This window comes from Arthroderma uncinatum (genome assembly GCF_011692745.1).
Source record: "Arthroderma uncinatum strain CBS 119779 chromosome Unknown scaffold2, whole genome shotgun sequence".
NCBI classification, from domain to species: domain Eukaryota; kingdom Fungi; phylum Ascomycota; class Eurotiomycetes; order Onygenales; family Arthrodermataceae; genus Arthroderma; species Arthroderma uncinatum.
Genome location: NW_022983864.1, coordinates 857,706 through 871,314, shown reverse-complemented (window position 1 = coordinate 871,314; position 13,609 = coordinate 857,706). Strand labels below are relative to the sequence as shown.

Here is a 13,609-nt window from a genome sequence, read left to right as displayed (position 1 = left end):
AGATGATTGATATGCTAGTGACGGCGAAAAGATCATTTAGATTAAAATCGCTTTAGGCTAGGAGTTGGTATATAATAGAATTTTTTGGAATTTCTCGAATCTATTTATCTTTCTAACCTTTTTGATCCTTTTGCTCCTTTTAGTTAACCAAATCCATGCCTTGAGAAGAACGTGAAAGAGGCGCCTTTTCCTTGAACAGGGTTCTAATCATCTAGATGGCATGCTGGAACCTAGAAAACAGTCTCAAATGGACCCAAAACACGAAAACGCCTTGCTAGATCGACTCCAGAAAAAAAAATTTAAAGAAGGGGCCTACCACCAATATTTAAGCAACACGAGTTGAAGAAGAATATACAAATATTCCCGATGATAAAAGGACGGGGTTTCAGACCGATTGATCAGTCGTCAAACTTGAAACTGTTGCCTGGTCCGATATCAATGGGACCACCACGGTATGAGCCACGCTTCTTCTTGTTCTTCTCCTTGGTAAACCCCTTTCCGCGGGTGACTGACAGGTCACGATGCGCACGCTCAGCATACGCATATGGAACATATTCGTTGGAAGGGTGGTTATGAGGTAGTTCACTTGCAGCAGCTAGCGGAGTTGGCCTGGCCCCTGTATGTTTACGGACAGGTTTTGCCTTGAAGTCGGAGTCGCTTTGACCCGATGTGGCTGCCAGGGTAGCACTGGAGTCGGAGCCAGTTTTGCGCTCTTCGGAGGCAGAGGGTTTGGCCTTGTCATCTTCATCGTCGGCTTCGTCGTCATCATCGGAGGAGGATGAATCGTCGTCGGAGCTGTCACTACTGTCCGATTCCGGGAGCGGAGTCTTGATGGCTTTCTTTAGAGTGGATGCCTCCTTCTTTGCTGCCGGTGTTTTGGTCTTTTTGGCATCATCTGATTCTGATTCTGAATCAGGGTCGGAGTCGGAATCCGAGTCCGAATCAGAATCAGAGTCAGAGCCAGAACCAGAGGCAGAATCCGAATCAGAGTCAGAGTCAGACTCCGAGTCAGAATCCGGCTCCGGTTCCTTCTTTGCAGCTGGTTTAACAGGCGAATCTAGCTTTGCTTTCTTTGGTGAGGGGGCCTCATCGGAGTCCGAACCAGAGTCAGAATCAGAGTCATCATCAGAGGACGAGTCGGAGTCGGACTCGAGTTTACGTTTCAGGGATGGTTTCTCTGCAGTCTTCGGGGCCGGAGTCGGGTCCGGTTTCGTCTCCTCCTCGTCATCGTCGTCGCTGCTATCATCATCCGAGCTATCTTCACTCTCAGACGAGCTGCTGGCAGCAGCGTCTTTCATCGACACATCTGAGCCGGCGTCACTTGAATCCGAATCTGAGTCCGAATCCGAATCCGAGCCTGATGCACTGTCGCTGTCGCTGCTGTCTTCCTCCTCCTTATCAGCTGCTGGTGCGGCACCGCTCTTCGTCTCCCAGAGTTCATAAATGACATCCAGCGAAGGAGTCTCGTCGTCACTCAGGTTGGCCTTTCGCATGCTCTTCGCGATAACCGAGTCCTCCTGCTGCTCGGCAATAAAGGCTGCCTTGGTCTTGGTGAATGCATGGTCTCCCAGAAACTTCGAGATAGACGCCAGCAACGCCGGCGAGACAGAGGTGGTCTTGACTCGGGATTATCAACCGTTAGCTTTCAGCACAGACAAAGTGATAGAGGACTGCACACGGCTATACCTTTTGTCTGGGGGCCTGTTTCTTGGCATCTGCTTTCTTCTCAGCCTTTCCGGCCTTGGTCTTCTTGTCTGCAGCCATCGTATACAGGCAATTGCTCGTTAACTCGCGCCGACTGTGATATAAAAAAAAGGATCAAATCTTCAAATCTGAACTCGGTGGAAAAACTTCTCGGGAAGAAAGTTTAAACGCACAACGCTAGGACGCTAGTCCAGAAAGGGTAGGAGCATGGGTGATACGGAGTAAATAGACACAGGAGGTCTACATGTCTATCTAGTATGAGTATGAGTTCTATATTTATGAGTTCTATGTTCTAGTCTATGTTCTATGAAGAGTCCTTGTTCTATGAAGCCTGCTATGAGCTCTATGTTCTATGAAGAGTCCATGTTCTTTGGAGGAGTGTATTATGTATGGTAATTTAAGCTTGTTCCCTATTGGCTGACAGCGGCAACTTCTGTTTCTCTGATTGGCTGGATTTAGCGCACCCGCCAATAAAATCCTTCTAAATGCGGCTGTAACAAGGTTACAGTACATGTCAATGCGACTTTCGCCTTTAAGTAATAAGAAGAGAAGAAGACGAAGACGAAGAGAAGACAACGAGACGGAGAAGAACAGCACCCGACGGCAGAGACCAGCAGCTCAGATGGTGCGGCCCTGAACGACCTGTCCAGACGTGATACTTCAGTCCTCGCCGGCGAGATGAGCTCCCGCGACCGCTCTCGTGGACATCCGTCCGCTTCACCACACCAGGACCGCCGCGCCGGGGGAGAGATGCGCAACGGCTCAGGCACAATGCATCCGTCGTCCGGGTCCTCGAGGGCAGAGAGGTTCGAGGACGAGAAGAGGAGGATAATTCAAAGCTGTTTCTCGAAGAAGGACGCCGACGGGTCGAGTAAGCTGCTCCCTTTCTACCTACGCAGCCTCTCCTCCCCTGGAGGGCTCTCTCTACATTGCGGGCGTACTGCATCGTGAACCCGCGAAGTCCGATAAGCCCAGCACTCCTCTACTGCCACCCGCATTACTCCTTGAAAGCTCCCCTTGAACGAGCAGACAGCTAACCATCACCTAGCACTCGAGTCGTACATTACCCATATCCGTATCACGGAGGATGCAGCCTATCCATCAGCGCCGCCTCCCGTCAACTCGCCGCCGGAAAATAAGAAACCGAGAGCGATCATCGTCTCCGTGCGGAAATCGGGTCGAGTCCGCATGCACAAGTCGAGAGAGAACGGTGATGGCACATTCTCGATAGGGAAGACGTGGATGCTGGATGATCTATCGCGTATCCAGATATACGACCACCTAACCCCTTCAAACCAGACCGAACAACAGCAGAAGTCATGGGCTGCGGACTTGGGATTCATCGTTACCATCACGAAACCATATTACTGGACTGCAGCGACATCCAAAGAGCGAGACTTCTTCATTGGCAGTCTTGTAAAGATATACAGAAAGTATACCGGCGGAAAGGTTCCAGACCTCATTGGGCTGGATCCGAGCGAGAAAGAAGCGCTTGTTGGGAGTTTGCCGTCGAGTTCACAACCTCCGCCGCAACCCCAGTCTCAACCTCAGTCTCAATCCCAGGCCCAATCCCAACCTCCAGCGAGGGCCCAGGATCCAAGGTTGATGCACCTTGATAACAGGAAACCTCGCTCGCGATCACCTTCAGCGGCACCAAGCCGTGACCAATCTCCATATTCAACTCTACCTCCCAGTCGAGATGGCCCACCGGAAGCACGGAAACAGTCGTCTAGGGAGCAATTCCTACAAAACAAGCCGAGCCAGGACCCAATGCCGCGTGGTCCGCCTCCCACCGGTTTGCTACCACGCATACCGGGTGATAACAGTCAACCCGCCAGACCTGGGCCCCAAACACCACCTGTAGAGCAACTATCGAGGAAATTGGCTGAAGCTCCTTCAACAGAAAACCTCGTGCCATCCCCGGCAACGTCTGAACATCCACAAACGCTACCAAACAGAACGTATAAAGCTCTTCCATCACCAGCTTTATCACCTGTGTCAGACGGGGGATTATTGCCAAACAAAACATATACTCCTATGCCGGCTCCGGCACTATCACCCAAGTCGGAAGAGAGGCCACATGCATATGGCCAAAACAAACAGCCTAGTCTAGATAGTGGCGAGCTATCACCCTTTAGCAAACCGGCGCAAACACGGCCGTCGACCAGCGAATCATCGTTGCCAGCATCGTTGCCGGCATCGTTGCGGCCGGCGTTCGACAGATCTCCCAGCTACGATCAGAAGAGCATCAAAAGTAACGACGGCGATGATGATAGGTATAAAGGGCCCCCTCCCTCCCGGGAGCCCCCTAAAGTTGAACCACCCCCCGTGGCCAGGAACATACCACAACCCGAACCACCAAAAGCAAGATCAAATGCAATCAACGGGGATACTGCTCCAGATTCGAGAGAAATGACAGGTCCAGCTCGAGCCCCTGAACCCAGTGCGCCGCTGGCAAAAACCGAGTCATCTCCAGAGCAACCTAAACCACCACCGATCATAAATGTCCCCGCTACGACTGCAAGTAGCACATCTCTTCCAGAAACCGAGACAGAAACCCAAGCTCACCGACCTGGCCTCGGTCCTATGATGAAGAGCAAGGGCGGTGCAAAGGACGTGGCCAATGTCCTGCGCAAAGCCGCAAATGCATACAACGCATTTAGACCTAGGGCAGGCGGCGCAGCGGAGCGTCTCCTGGCTGCCAAAGAGAAGGAAAAGACGGAGGGACCGGACGGGATCACCGGCGTCGTGCCTGCGCCTTTACTGAGGGGCGCCAGCGCAGAGGCTACGAACAAAGCATCCACGGAGCCACCAAAGGTGCAGGTTACAGATTCGAGCACAGGGAAAGAAGTTTCATTTGGCAAGACTACAGAGTCGTCGTCCTTGAAGAGGAAGGAAATGAAGCCTGTTCAACCGCCGCGAGAGGACAATACCAAAAAGTCCTGCAGTGCGCTTGGAATCGATCCGGCCATCCTGGGCGGTCGAGGCGTGGAGTTTGACTGGCTCCTGACAGACCTAGGATGGGACGGCAGACTGACCAAGGACAAGGGCATCGAGGCACTGGAGACAGATATCCGTCGAGAGATAGGCCGCGTGCAAGCCAGCAGTTGGCTAAGCCAGCTCCAGTCCTCCCACGACGGAAGAGTCGACCAGTTAGCTAAGCTGCTAGACCGTGCGATGGACGAGTGCGATGAACTTGACGGCCTGCTCACGCTGTACTCTCATGAACTTGATGTAAGTCTACATTTCCCCCGCTCCGTCTCCCTTGCTTCCCCCCTATCTAGATGCATGTTTACTGACGTGTTCACCCATAGACTCTCTCTGAAGACGTCAACCACATCGAATCCCAGGGCCAGGGGCTACAGACCCGTCTCGCCAACCAGCGACTCCTCCAATCCGAGATCCAGGCCAGGGTCAAATCCCACAGCGGCTCTCGATGAGCTATCGGTGTCGCCTTTACCGTCACTTCTAGCTAACGATCTAACTGGGCGAGCGTGTCAAGCTGCCGTGCCACAGCATCTCTCCCGCCGTGCGACCCAGGGGGGAAGGGCCGGTGACACAGAAAATGCCCTTAATTATCTGCTTCAACATATTCTCATAGGTTGGGTAAAAACGCTTTTAATGAATAATCTACTTTGGAAAAAGATAATCGCAGAAGGGTGGACGATGGCGCAATGATACCCTTATACTTCTTTTACGCAGTCCATCCGGCTTGCCTCCTTGTATATAGTTACTGGATTAATATACTCCGTATGTCTTTTATATCTCTCCGTAACCCATATTGTATTATCACTCGTCCATCTTGTATTATCACCCATCCACATCACCCGTCCCACCGCCCGACATCCCCCTGCCCGTCTCCCTGTCCATCTTCTCGTATCGCTGTCTGCAGCTCCCCGGGATCGGATTCAGGGGTTCAACGCTCACAATTCGGCTTGTGGGGTGCCCTTTGCCTTTGAGCGCGATCCCTGGCTGTGATTGGCGCCGCGAGCAGACACGGCAGACCTTCCTCTCTCTCCCACCGAGGGACTTTTTTTTTTTTTTCTTTCTATAACTCCTCGCCAAACTCGTCCTATATCGAAATATCTTGTCTTCTACTGCTGTTCTTACCGGGTCTGCGGAGTAATAGCTGAGGGCGCGCTCTGGGGTGGTCGAACCCTATCCGCACCGGTTCCTCGACTCCGTAACTATAACCAAAACCTACCAAAAAGTCGACCTCCTGGCGACGCGGACTGGCCTCTGACCACAACGCCGCTCGTTTACGACAGTCTCGCAACCAGCAGAAGGCGAATTGGGACTGAGCAGGGAGAGAGGAACCCGCAATTGGCTGGACTCAGATGTCTGACTGCAGATAACTCGCCCTGAGGAGGATCTGTGGTGAGTGACGTTTCGAGCAGATAGCAAGAGGATAGCAGACCGTCCACGGTACAGATGTGCAGCATCATATCTAGTACTGCGCGGACTCTTTTCTCTGGCTGCCATTTATCCCTTTGCCCGCTGGCTGATATGTGTTCTCATTCCTAGTTGAAGGTTACCCTCGCTCTTTCGCGATACATCCAAACCCTGGACCATTTCAGACCCCTGTGAAGCTGGTCGATCCCCGTCTCGCCTTTTTTTTCAGGACTCTTTATATCTTACGTCGACAGGACATACTCGACGTCTCGATCGACTAATTCGTCCTTTCCCTCCCCCCTAGAGTGAACGCACGAACGCACCGCGTCCTCCAGCAGGATGCCCTGGAAACCTTTACCTCGCATTGCGTTTGCGGTCGCGGTCTACCCTTTTCAGCCATCGTCGCCTGCAGACCTGCCTCTCGAGCTTGGAGATGAGTTATACATAATCGAACAAGGCGGTGCCAACGGCGCATGGTATCGAGGGTACCTTGTTGCACCGCCATCGCTACTTGCTGGCCTTACAAGCGTTCGAGGGCAGACACTAGAAGCCCGTGTCTTCTCCGGCATATTTCCAAAGAACTGCGTAGAGGTTCGAGAAGTGCTCGGAGATGCAGAAGAGCTTAATGAGAAACAACGAGACAGCACAGGTACATTGCTTAACGGTGATTCGAGGTCGATTTCCGCCTCGTCTCCGGAACATGGGCAGCCAGGCGAGCCAAAGCCGACTTCTCGCAACCTTGCACCGGAAGTGAAGACCGCTCGCAAACTATCACAGCTCACGGTCCTCAAGATGGAAGAGGATGCGACCAAGCGGAGATCTGGAATGTCGTTGAAAGCGGGTTCGGTTGTCTCTCTGCCTCCACCACCCCGCGACGCCGACGGCGCAAAACCATCGGCGCCTGTCCCCATGCTCAAAATAGGAGATGAGACACCTACTTCTGCCTCTGAACCATTAGTTGATGAAATTGCTTCGTGTCTACGAGAATGGCACTCAACCAACATCCACGAGCTGCTTCTAGGGAGACAGTACGCAACCCTGGAGAGCATGTCTAATATAGTTCTGGAACTCGACCTTGCCCGGCGACAGCTCCTGCATAATGTACTGACGGCCCAGGAGAGAAAGGCGCTCCGCGAGGAAACGGTATGGAACCTCGTTCGAGGAAACAAGATGCTTAGTGGGGATGTGATAGTCCGCGATCCATCTGAGCGTGGTCGACTTCTTACTGGAGACGATTCAGCCATCGAGTTGACGAAGCTTCAGTCGGAAATGAGTATGCTTGATGGCAAAATTACGCATCCATCCGATACCATTTCGCTACATCATCTACTCTTCGAGCTGAACGCCGTTACGGGCGCCAATACAAGTCCGATTATCCTTGCGGTAAGCCTCTGCTTACAATCGCCGACTGGCGACGTGAAACCGCTTTCTGAAACCTATTCGTTGGACGTCCCCTCCGCCGAGAGCTTCTCTTCCCTTGCAATCAGCGGGAAACTGAAGACGCTATTCACCGAACTAAGTGCGGCTGATATTGGAGAAATATCAGGGTCGGATTCTAAGCTCTTCCTTACCGTTAGGGTTCTAAGCTGGGAACCACCGAGAACAGCCCCATCCCCCACAGCAAAGTCCCAGTCATCCTCTGCAACGGGACCTAATAAAGGCGGAGCCCAGTTTAACACAGCAGGCAAAGGCAGCTTACGGGGTAGAAGAAGTATGATGTGGGGTCCAAAGACTAAGGGTGGTCAAACTGTAGAACCAGTGAAGGAGACAAACAATATTCCACCTCGAACGAGCGATGGAGCGGAGAAGGAGAAGCAGGCAAACGTTACGCCTAAAAAGAAGGACCCTGTCTGTCGTATGATCGGTGTAGGAGCGCTTGAAGTTGGGCCCCTGATGAAGGCTGGAAAAGCCGCCGAACAAGTATTCACCATTTGGTCGCCCCTAGGCGAAAATGACGAAGAGGAAGGCCCAACAGATGGTTTCCACGAAATTATTCGCACCTTAGTCTACAGCCCAACTGGACGGTATACTAGGGCATACCAAGCTGCAAGGCTACATATTCACCTCTATCCATTTACCGGCACTGATGCAGACGCCCTTGTTAAAAAGAACCCTACTCTCCTCCACAGTGTTACCCAGACAAGAAGGATAGGCTTCCCTGGGGCGCCAACGAAGCCAAGGTCGGATATCTATGTTACCCTCTCACGAGCGAATATTTCACGAGATGCTCTCCTCTCTCACCCCGTTCATGGTCAAGTCCCTGTTCCACAATCAACTGGCCTCCGCAACATACAACTAACCCTAGAAGTCCGCAATGGCGCCGGCGCAAGAATCGAAAAGTGTATCTGTCCTTCATCTAACGCTACCCCCGTAATTGCCTGGAGAACTACTGTCACGGAGAGACTTTCTGCCTGGAATCAGACAATCCGCTTGAGTATCCCCGCCGATCAGGTCCCTGGATCCCATTTAATCATGAGTGTAGCGGACGCACCAGAATTTCCATTTGCGCTAAGTTGGATGCCGCTTTGGGACCAACAAGCGTTTATTCGAGATGGGCTTCATTCTCTCCTGCTACATGCATACGATAAGTCAACTTCCAGTATTGAGAATGGCAAAGGAGCCTATCTTTCCTTACCTTGGAGCGCACTCGGGAAAAACGAATCGACCAAGGACGAGGCTGTAACCGGACCAGTCGCAACTCTGGTCGTGGAGACCGACTTGTGCAGTACGGAGTATTCTCAGGATCAAGTCATGCTTGGACTTATCAATTGGAAAGAAAAGCCAGCGTCCGAGCTTTTGGAGCTACTACGAAGAATTGTCTTCGTACCGGAGATTGAGATCGTCAAACAGCTGAGCAATGTTTTCGATGCATTGTTCGGTATAATAGTTGAACACTCTGGAAATGACGAGTTCGAGGATCTAGTGTTTACTGACCTGGTCACTGTGCTCGGCATCTTGCATGATCGACGATTCAACCTTGGGCCTTTGGTTGACCAATATGCGAAAGAACAGTTCAACTTCCCTTTTGCTACGCCATGTCTAATCAGGAGTTACTGCCGCCTTCTTCAAGCAACACCTGACTCACAACAATCTCGCAACCTCCGTGCAGCATTCAAGGTTGGAAGACATATTCTAAAGTTCATAATAAACGCAAGAGAGCAACAGAAGGCAAAGGAAGAAGGCATCGGCATTACCAATATTCAGTCAACTTTCAACCGTGACTTGACGTTCATATTCAAATCGGTCGAAGCCCTCATGCAAAACCCTGCCCCAATACTTGTGGGCAGCAAGACCCTTGTCGTCCAGCATTTCCATACTTGGCTACCAGAACTCTCGAGTGCACTTTCCAAGGCAGAAATAATTGACATCGCCTTGAGCTTTATGGAGTCATGCAAGGACGTCAAAGGCATGCTTATTCTTTACAAGCTTGTCCTGATCCTGAACTACTCCCAGCTTCCATTATTTGTCGGGCAAAAAGAGAGGAGAATGCTCTATACCCGCTGCATAAAATGGCTTGACCCTTACTGGGGAGCAATAGCTGAAGTCACAGACCAGTACAGAGATCAGGTTAGGCTTTGTTCGTCTATTCTTGCAGAGCAGCTCAAACATCCAGAACCAGAGCTTTTCGAATACATGCCAAAGGTCGTGGCTTCGTATTGTGCGATTGAGTCTGATGGGGTTGAAGAATCAAACTGGCTTTCGTTACTATTCAGCAAATCTTTCCCATTCCAACTTAAGCAATCAAAGACCAACCAAAAATTCGACGAAGCTCTTGTTGAACTTTCCGCTTTGACCGCAGCGTTATCAGCCATTCCGAACCCCGTGGAGCTGGTTATGGAGCTTGACGAGATGGCGATCTTCCTGTCTCGCGCATTCACTACTCATATCTCAATCCTCGATTGTGTTCCATATCCAGCAACTTGGCTGAGTTTGCGCATCTATCACCACCGGTCTGTGGTGAAGAGTTTGGAGCATTGGTCTGCGATGCTAATCAAATACTTCCTCCCACCAGTTGACGAAGCTGATAACTTCGATATGGAATTATGGAGATTGTTCTTTGCCACGATTTTGAAATTGGTGTCAAGTGACGCCCTTGCTTTGGAGACGTTCCCAGAACAAAAACGACGTGCTGTGTGGAAAATCGCTGGCGATGTCCGTGAGCACGGCGCAGAGCTTCTGCGCACAACCTGGAAAGCCATTGGCTGGGAAACTAGTCCCGAAGAGCGTGAGCGATATGGCTTAACGAGCTTAGGAGGATATCAAGTTCAATACGTCCCTAGCCTTGTGCCTCCGATCATTGAACTTTGTCTAAGCGTCCACGAGGGACCTCGACGCGTTGCCGTTGAAATCTTGCAGACGATGATTGTCAGCGAGTGGCAGCTAAACGAAGATCTGGCTATGATCGAAGCAGAGATAATATCCAGTCTAGACGAGACATTCAAAACCAGGAACTTTTCCGAAAGTATTACCCAAAAGCTGTTTATGAATGAATTGATGGATCTCTTTGATCCAAATTCTACGACTCTTGATGTTGAACTCATGGTTGCGCTAAAGGAGCTTGTTGCTACTGTTGACGAATTGCTCGATCTTTTGGCTGCGGCACACTCCGGTAATATTTCGGAGAGTTTGAATACGTTGAAGCTGATGGAATTCATGAAAGACATGGATAAAGAAGATATATTCGTTCGCTATGTACATGAGCTCGCAAGAGGACAGGTTTCTGCCCGTAACTTCACAGAAGCTGGTCTCGCTCTTCAGTTCCATGCCGATCTCTACCATTGGGATACCTCCCAGCTTCTTCCTGCCGTTGCAAGCCCTGGGTTTCCGGAACAGACCTCGTTTGATCGGAAAGAAGCTTTATACTTTCAAATCATTCAACATTTCGAAGATGGAAAGGCTTGGGCACATGCTCTTGCATGCTATAGAGAGCTTGCAGAACAATACGAGCATACGACATTAGACTTTGCTAAGCTTTCAAGGACGCAAACGTCCATGGCAAGAATCTACGATTCCATTGTCAAAGACGATATTCAGGTCGCCAGATATTTCCGTGTTACTTTCAAAGGCCTTGGTTTCCCGACTACTGTGAGAGATAAGCAATACATCTTCGAGGGCCACCCAACAGATCGATTGGCCAGCTTTACAGATAGACTCCAAAAGGAATACCCGGCAGCTCAGCTTGTCACTTCTGGTGAAATTGAAGATTTAGAGGGGCAATTCCTTCGAATATCTGCTGTTAGCATCCACCGGGATATGAACCATCCAGTTTACCAACGCACCAAGGTTCCCCAGTCCGTTCGGGATCACCTCCTGACCTCGGTACCTGCCCAATTCTCAGTCACGTCTAAGAAACATCTGGGTGGCAACGATGTTAGGAAGCAATGGGTCGAGAAGTCCATATACACCGTAGCCGAGCCATTCCCAAATATCCTCAGGCGCAGTGAGATCGTTGCAACTGATGAAGTTGCACTGACCCCCTTGCAGACTGCAGTCGAAAGGACATGGCGTAAAACCCAGGAGCTTCTGATCCTTGAAAGGAGAGCAACGATGAACCCGGATGCAAACCTCACCGCCGTAAGCGAACTTATCCGGCAACTCGTCGACGTCGAAGCCCATCCTTCGACGTGCGCTGCACTATATCGCCAATTCCTTCAGGAAGACGATGACTTGGATTCTCGAACCGAGAACGGTGAAATTGAAGCGACTGGATATCATCATCATCCACTCAGAAATGCCCTTGCAACGGCTCTAATAGAACATGCATTAGCAATAAAGCGTTGTCTAATGTTATTCAATCTACGACCGTCATACCAATCTGACCAACTGGACCTTGTCCGACAGTTTGAGGCTATTTTCTCGCATGAACTCGCCACTTTTGTACCTAACGTTGGACCACAGTATCAAGAAGATGGACTCCCAACGTTCAATCAATTTGATCCCTTTACAAACAGCCAGGCTTCAGGATTGCCACCAACACAGGAATCCCAGGGCGACACCGCACAGCAGAAACCCATCACCTCGCTCACTAGAACTCTTTCGAATGCAGTGTCTGAGGCTCCGAGCCGTCGATTAAGCCTCAACCCATTTAAACGCTCACATCACGGTGCTTCCAATTCAGTTGCGACTATTACCCAGGAAACAATTAGATCCAATAATAGCCTCAGGAATCAGTCGATAAGCGAAGAGGCTACGCCTAATGGCACCCTGGTAAATGAGCCAAACCGAGCGACCACCTCGGCAAGCAACAAGACGGACGTTAATGGGAGGAAAGGCAGTCACTCAACTCAAGGGAAGACAGATGGCACACAGAAACGGAGAAGCTGGTTCGGAAATGGTAGCACCACCAGCAGCAACAATGGTGGTGTATCAGGCAGTAACGAGAATGGGGGGCCAAATGGTACGCCGGCCGCCTCGACAGAAGATATCCGAACAACACAGCAGCGCATCATCGAAAGGGCCAAGGCAGCCCGCAAACAGAATGGAACCGCCCGAACGCCAACTCAACGCTCTTACTCAACCATTCCTCAGACGCGACCTTCGACCAACAGCAGCAACCGGACGGGTATATCTGAACGCTCCGGGCTTAAGGTTCCAATTAGCTCGCCGGTAGACGTCTCCGAAACTAACAGTAACTCGAGTGCCTCGATGCGTGATTCAGTCATGAGGCGATTCAGCCTGTTGAAATCTGGTCGAAAGGCCAGCCGTGCGAACTTTCGAGATGGAAGCGGAATTGGCGGCGTATTAAAGGAAGAATAAGTTCAATTTTATGGAGATTAGGATGTCTTGGACATATACTCCTAACCCTTGCTTTACTCCCGGGTCCCCCCGTGTTTGATTTAATGAATTGCCCTCAGACAGCAGTTTCATATTTTGTGCATGTCATACCAAGCCACTTTAAAGGGCACTATTCCACCTATCCCCCCTTCTATTTTCTTGTTGTTGTTTGCTATTACTTACACCCCCATTAGCTCTTACATTTATGTAAGATATGACTCTTTGGATGAGCTCTGTTCTACCTGTTGGATACTTTCTGAATGTTCCCCTTTTGATACCAATGTTTAGCCCCATACTGGATATTTTCATTTGTCTTCTACTCCTTATATTTTGCATAATTACGTTTTGTTGGCAGGTGTACCTAGTATACCCAAGGCCAATATTTTTCTATTTTGCTCTTCATTTAACTTCTGTTTTACTACGTTTAATCTTGAAGTTTATGTTCTATCAAATTGGGCGTTTAAAGGTAGATCTTAGATTGTAGAAAGCGTATCTGGGTCCCCACACGCTGTCATTCGTAGCAAGAGCTTAGACAATATACATCAGGGACGAGATGATAGCCGTGGATCTACAAAGGTACGGAAGCCTGTTAATTATTAGTGGCGCATCATTATGTACATGGCTAAAGAGGCGAAGGATATGTAGATTGAAAAGAGGGTGAACGGAGACGCATGTCCTCAAAGGCCGTTTCAAAGTTAAAGTAAATCCCATAAAAAAGTTGCTAACATAGGGTATCCGA

General features: G+C 50.3%; 3 protein-coding genes across 3 annotated transcripts; 2 read left to right on the top strand and 1 right to left on the bottom strand.

The window, feature by feature from the left end:
* Positions 1 to 398: 398 nt before the first annotated feature.
* On the bottom strand, positions 399 to 1,764 carry GIQ15_02210 (SRP40; the record flags this gene model as incomplete). The annotated part of the gene is made up of 2 exons (XM_033549627.1): positions 399 to 1,616; positions 1,687 to 1,764. 2 exons carry the CDS (start codon positions 1,762 to 1,764, stop codon positions 399 to 401), a joined length of 1,296 nt encoding a protein of 431 aa, XP_033406788.1.
* Positions 1,765 to 2,382: 618 nt separating this feature from the next.
* On the top strand, positions 2,383 to 5,144 carry GIQ15_02209 (vegetative cell wall protein gp1; the record flags this gene model as incomplete). Its single annotated transcript, XM_033549626.1, has 3 exons — positions 2,383 to 2,575; positions 2,753 to 4,938; positions 5,019 to 5,144. The coding sequence occupies 3 exons, from the start codon at positions 2,383 to 2,385 to the stop codon at positions 5,142 to 5,144; spliced, it is 2,505 nt and encodes an 834-aa protein (XP_033406787.1).
* Positions 5,145 to 6,435: 1,291 nt separating this feature from the next.
* On the top strand, positions 6,436 to 12,852 carry GIQ15_02208 (uncharacterized protein; the record flags this gene model as incomplete). The annotated part of the gene is made up of 1 exon (XM_033549625.1): positions 6,436 to 12,852. The coding sequence occupies one exon, from the start codon at positions 6,436 to 6,438 to the stop codon at positions 12,850 to 12,852; it is 6,417 nt and encodes a 2,138-aa protein (XP_033406786.1).
* Positions 12,853 to 13,609: the final 757 nt, after the last annotated feature.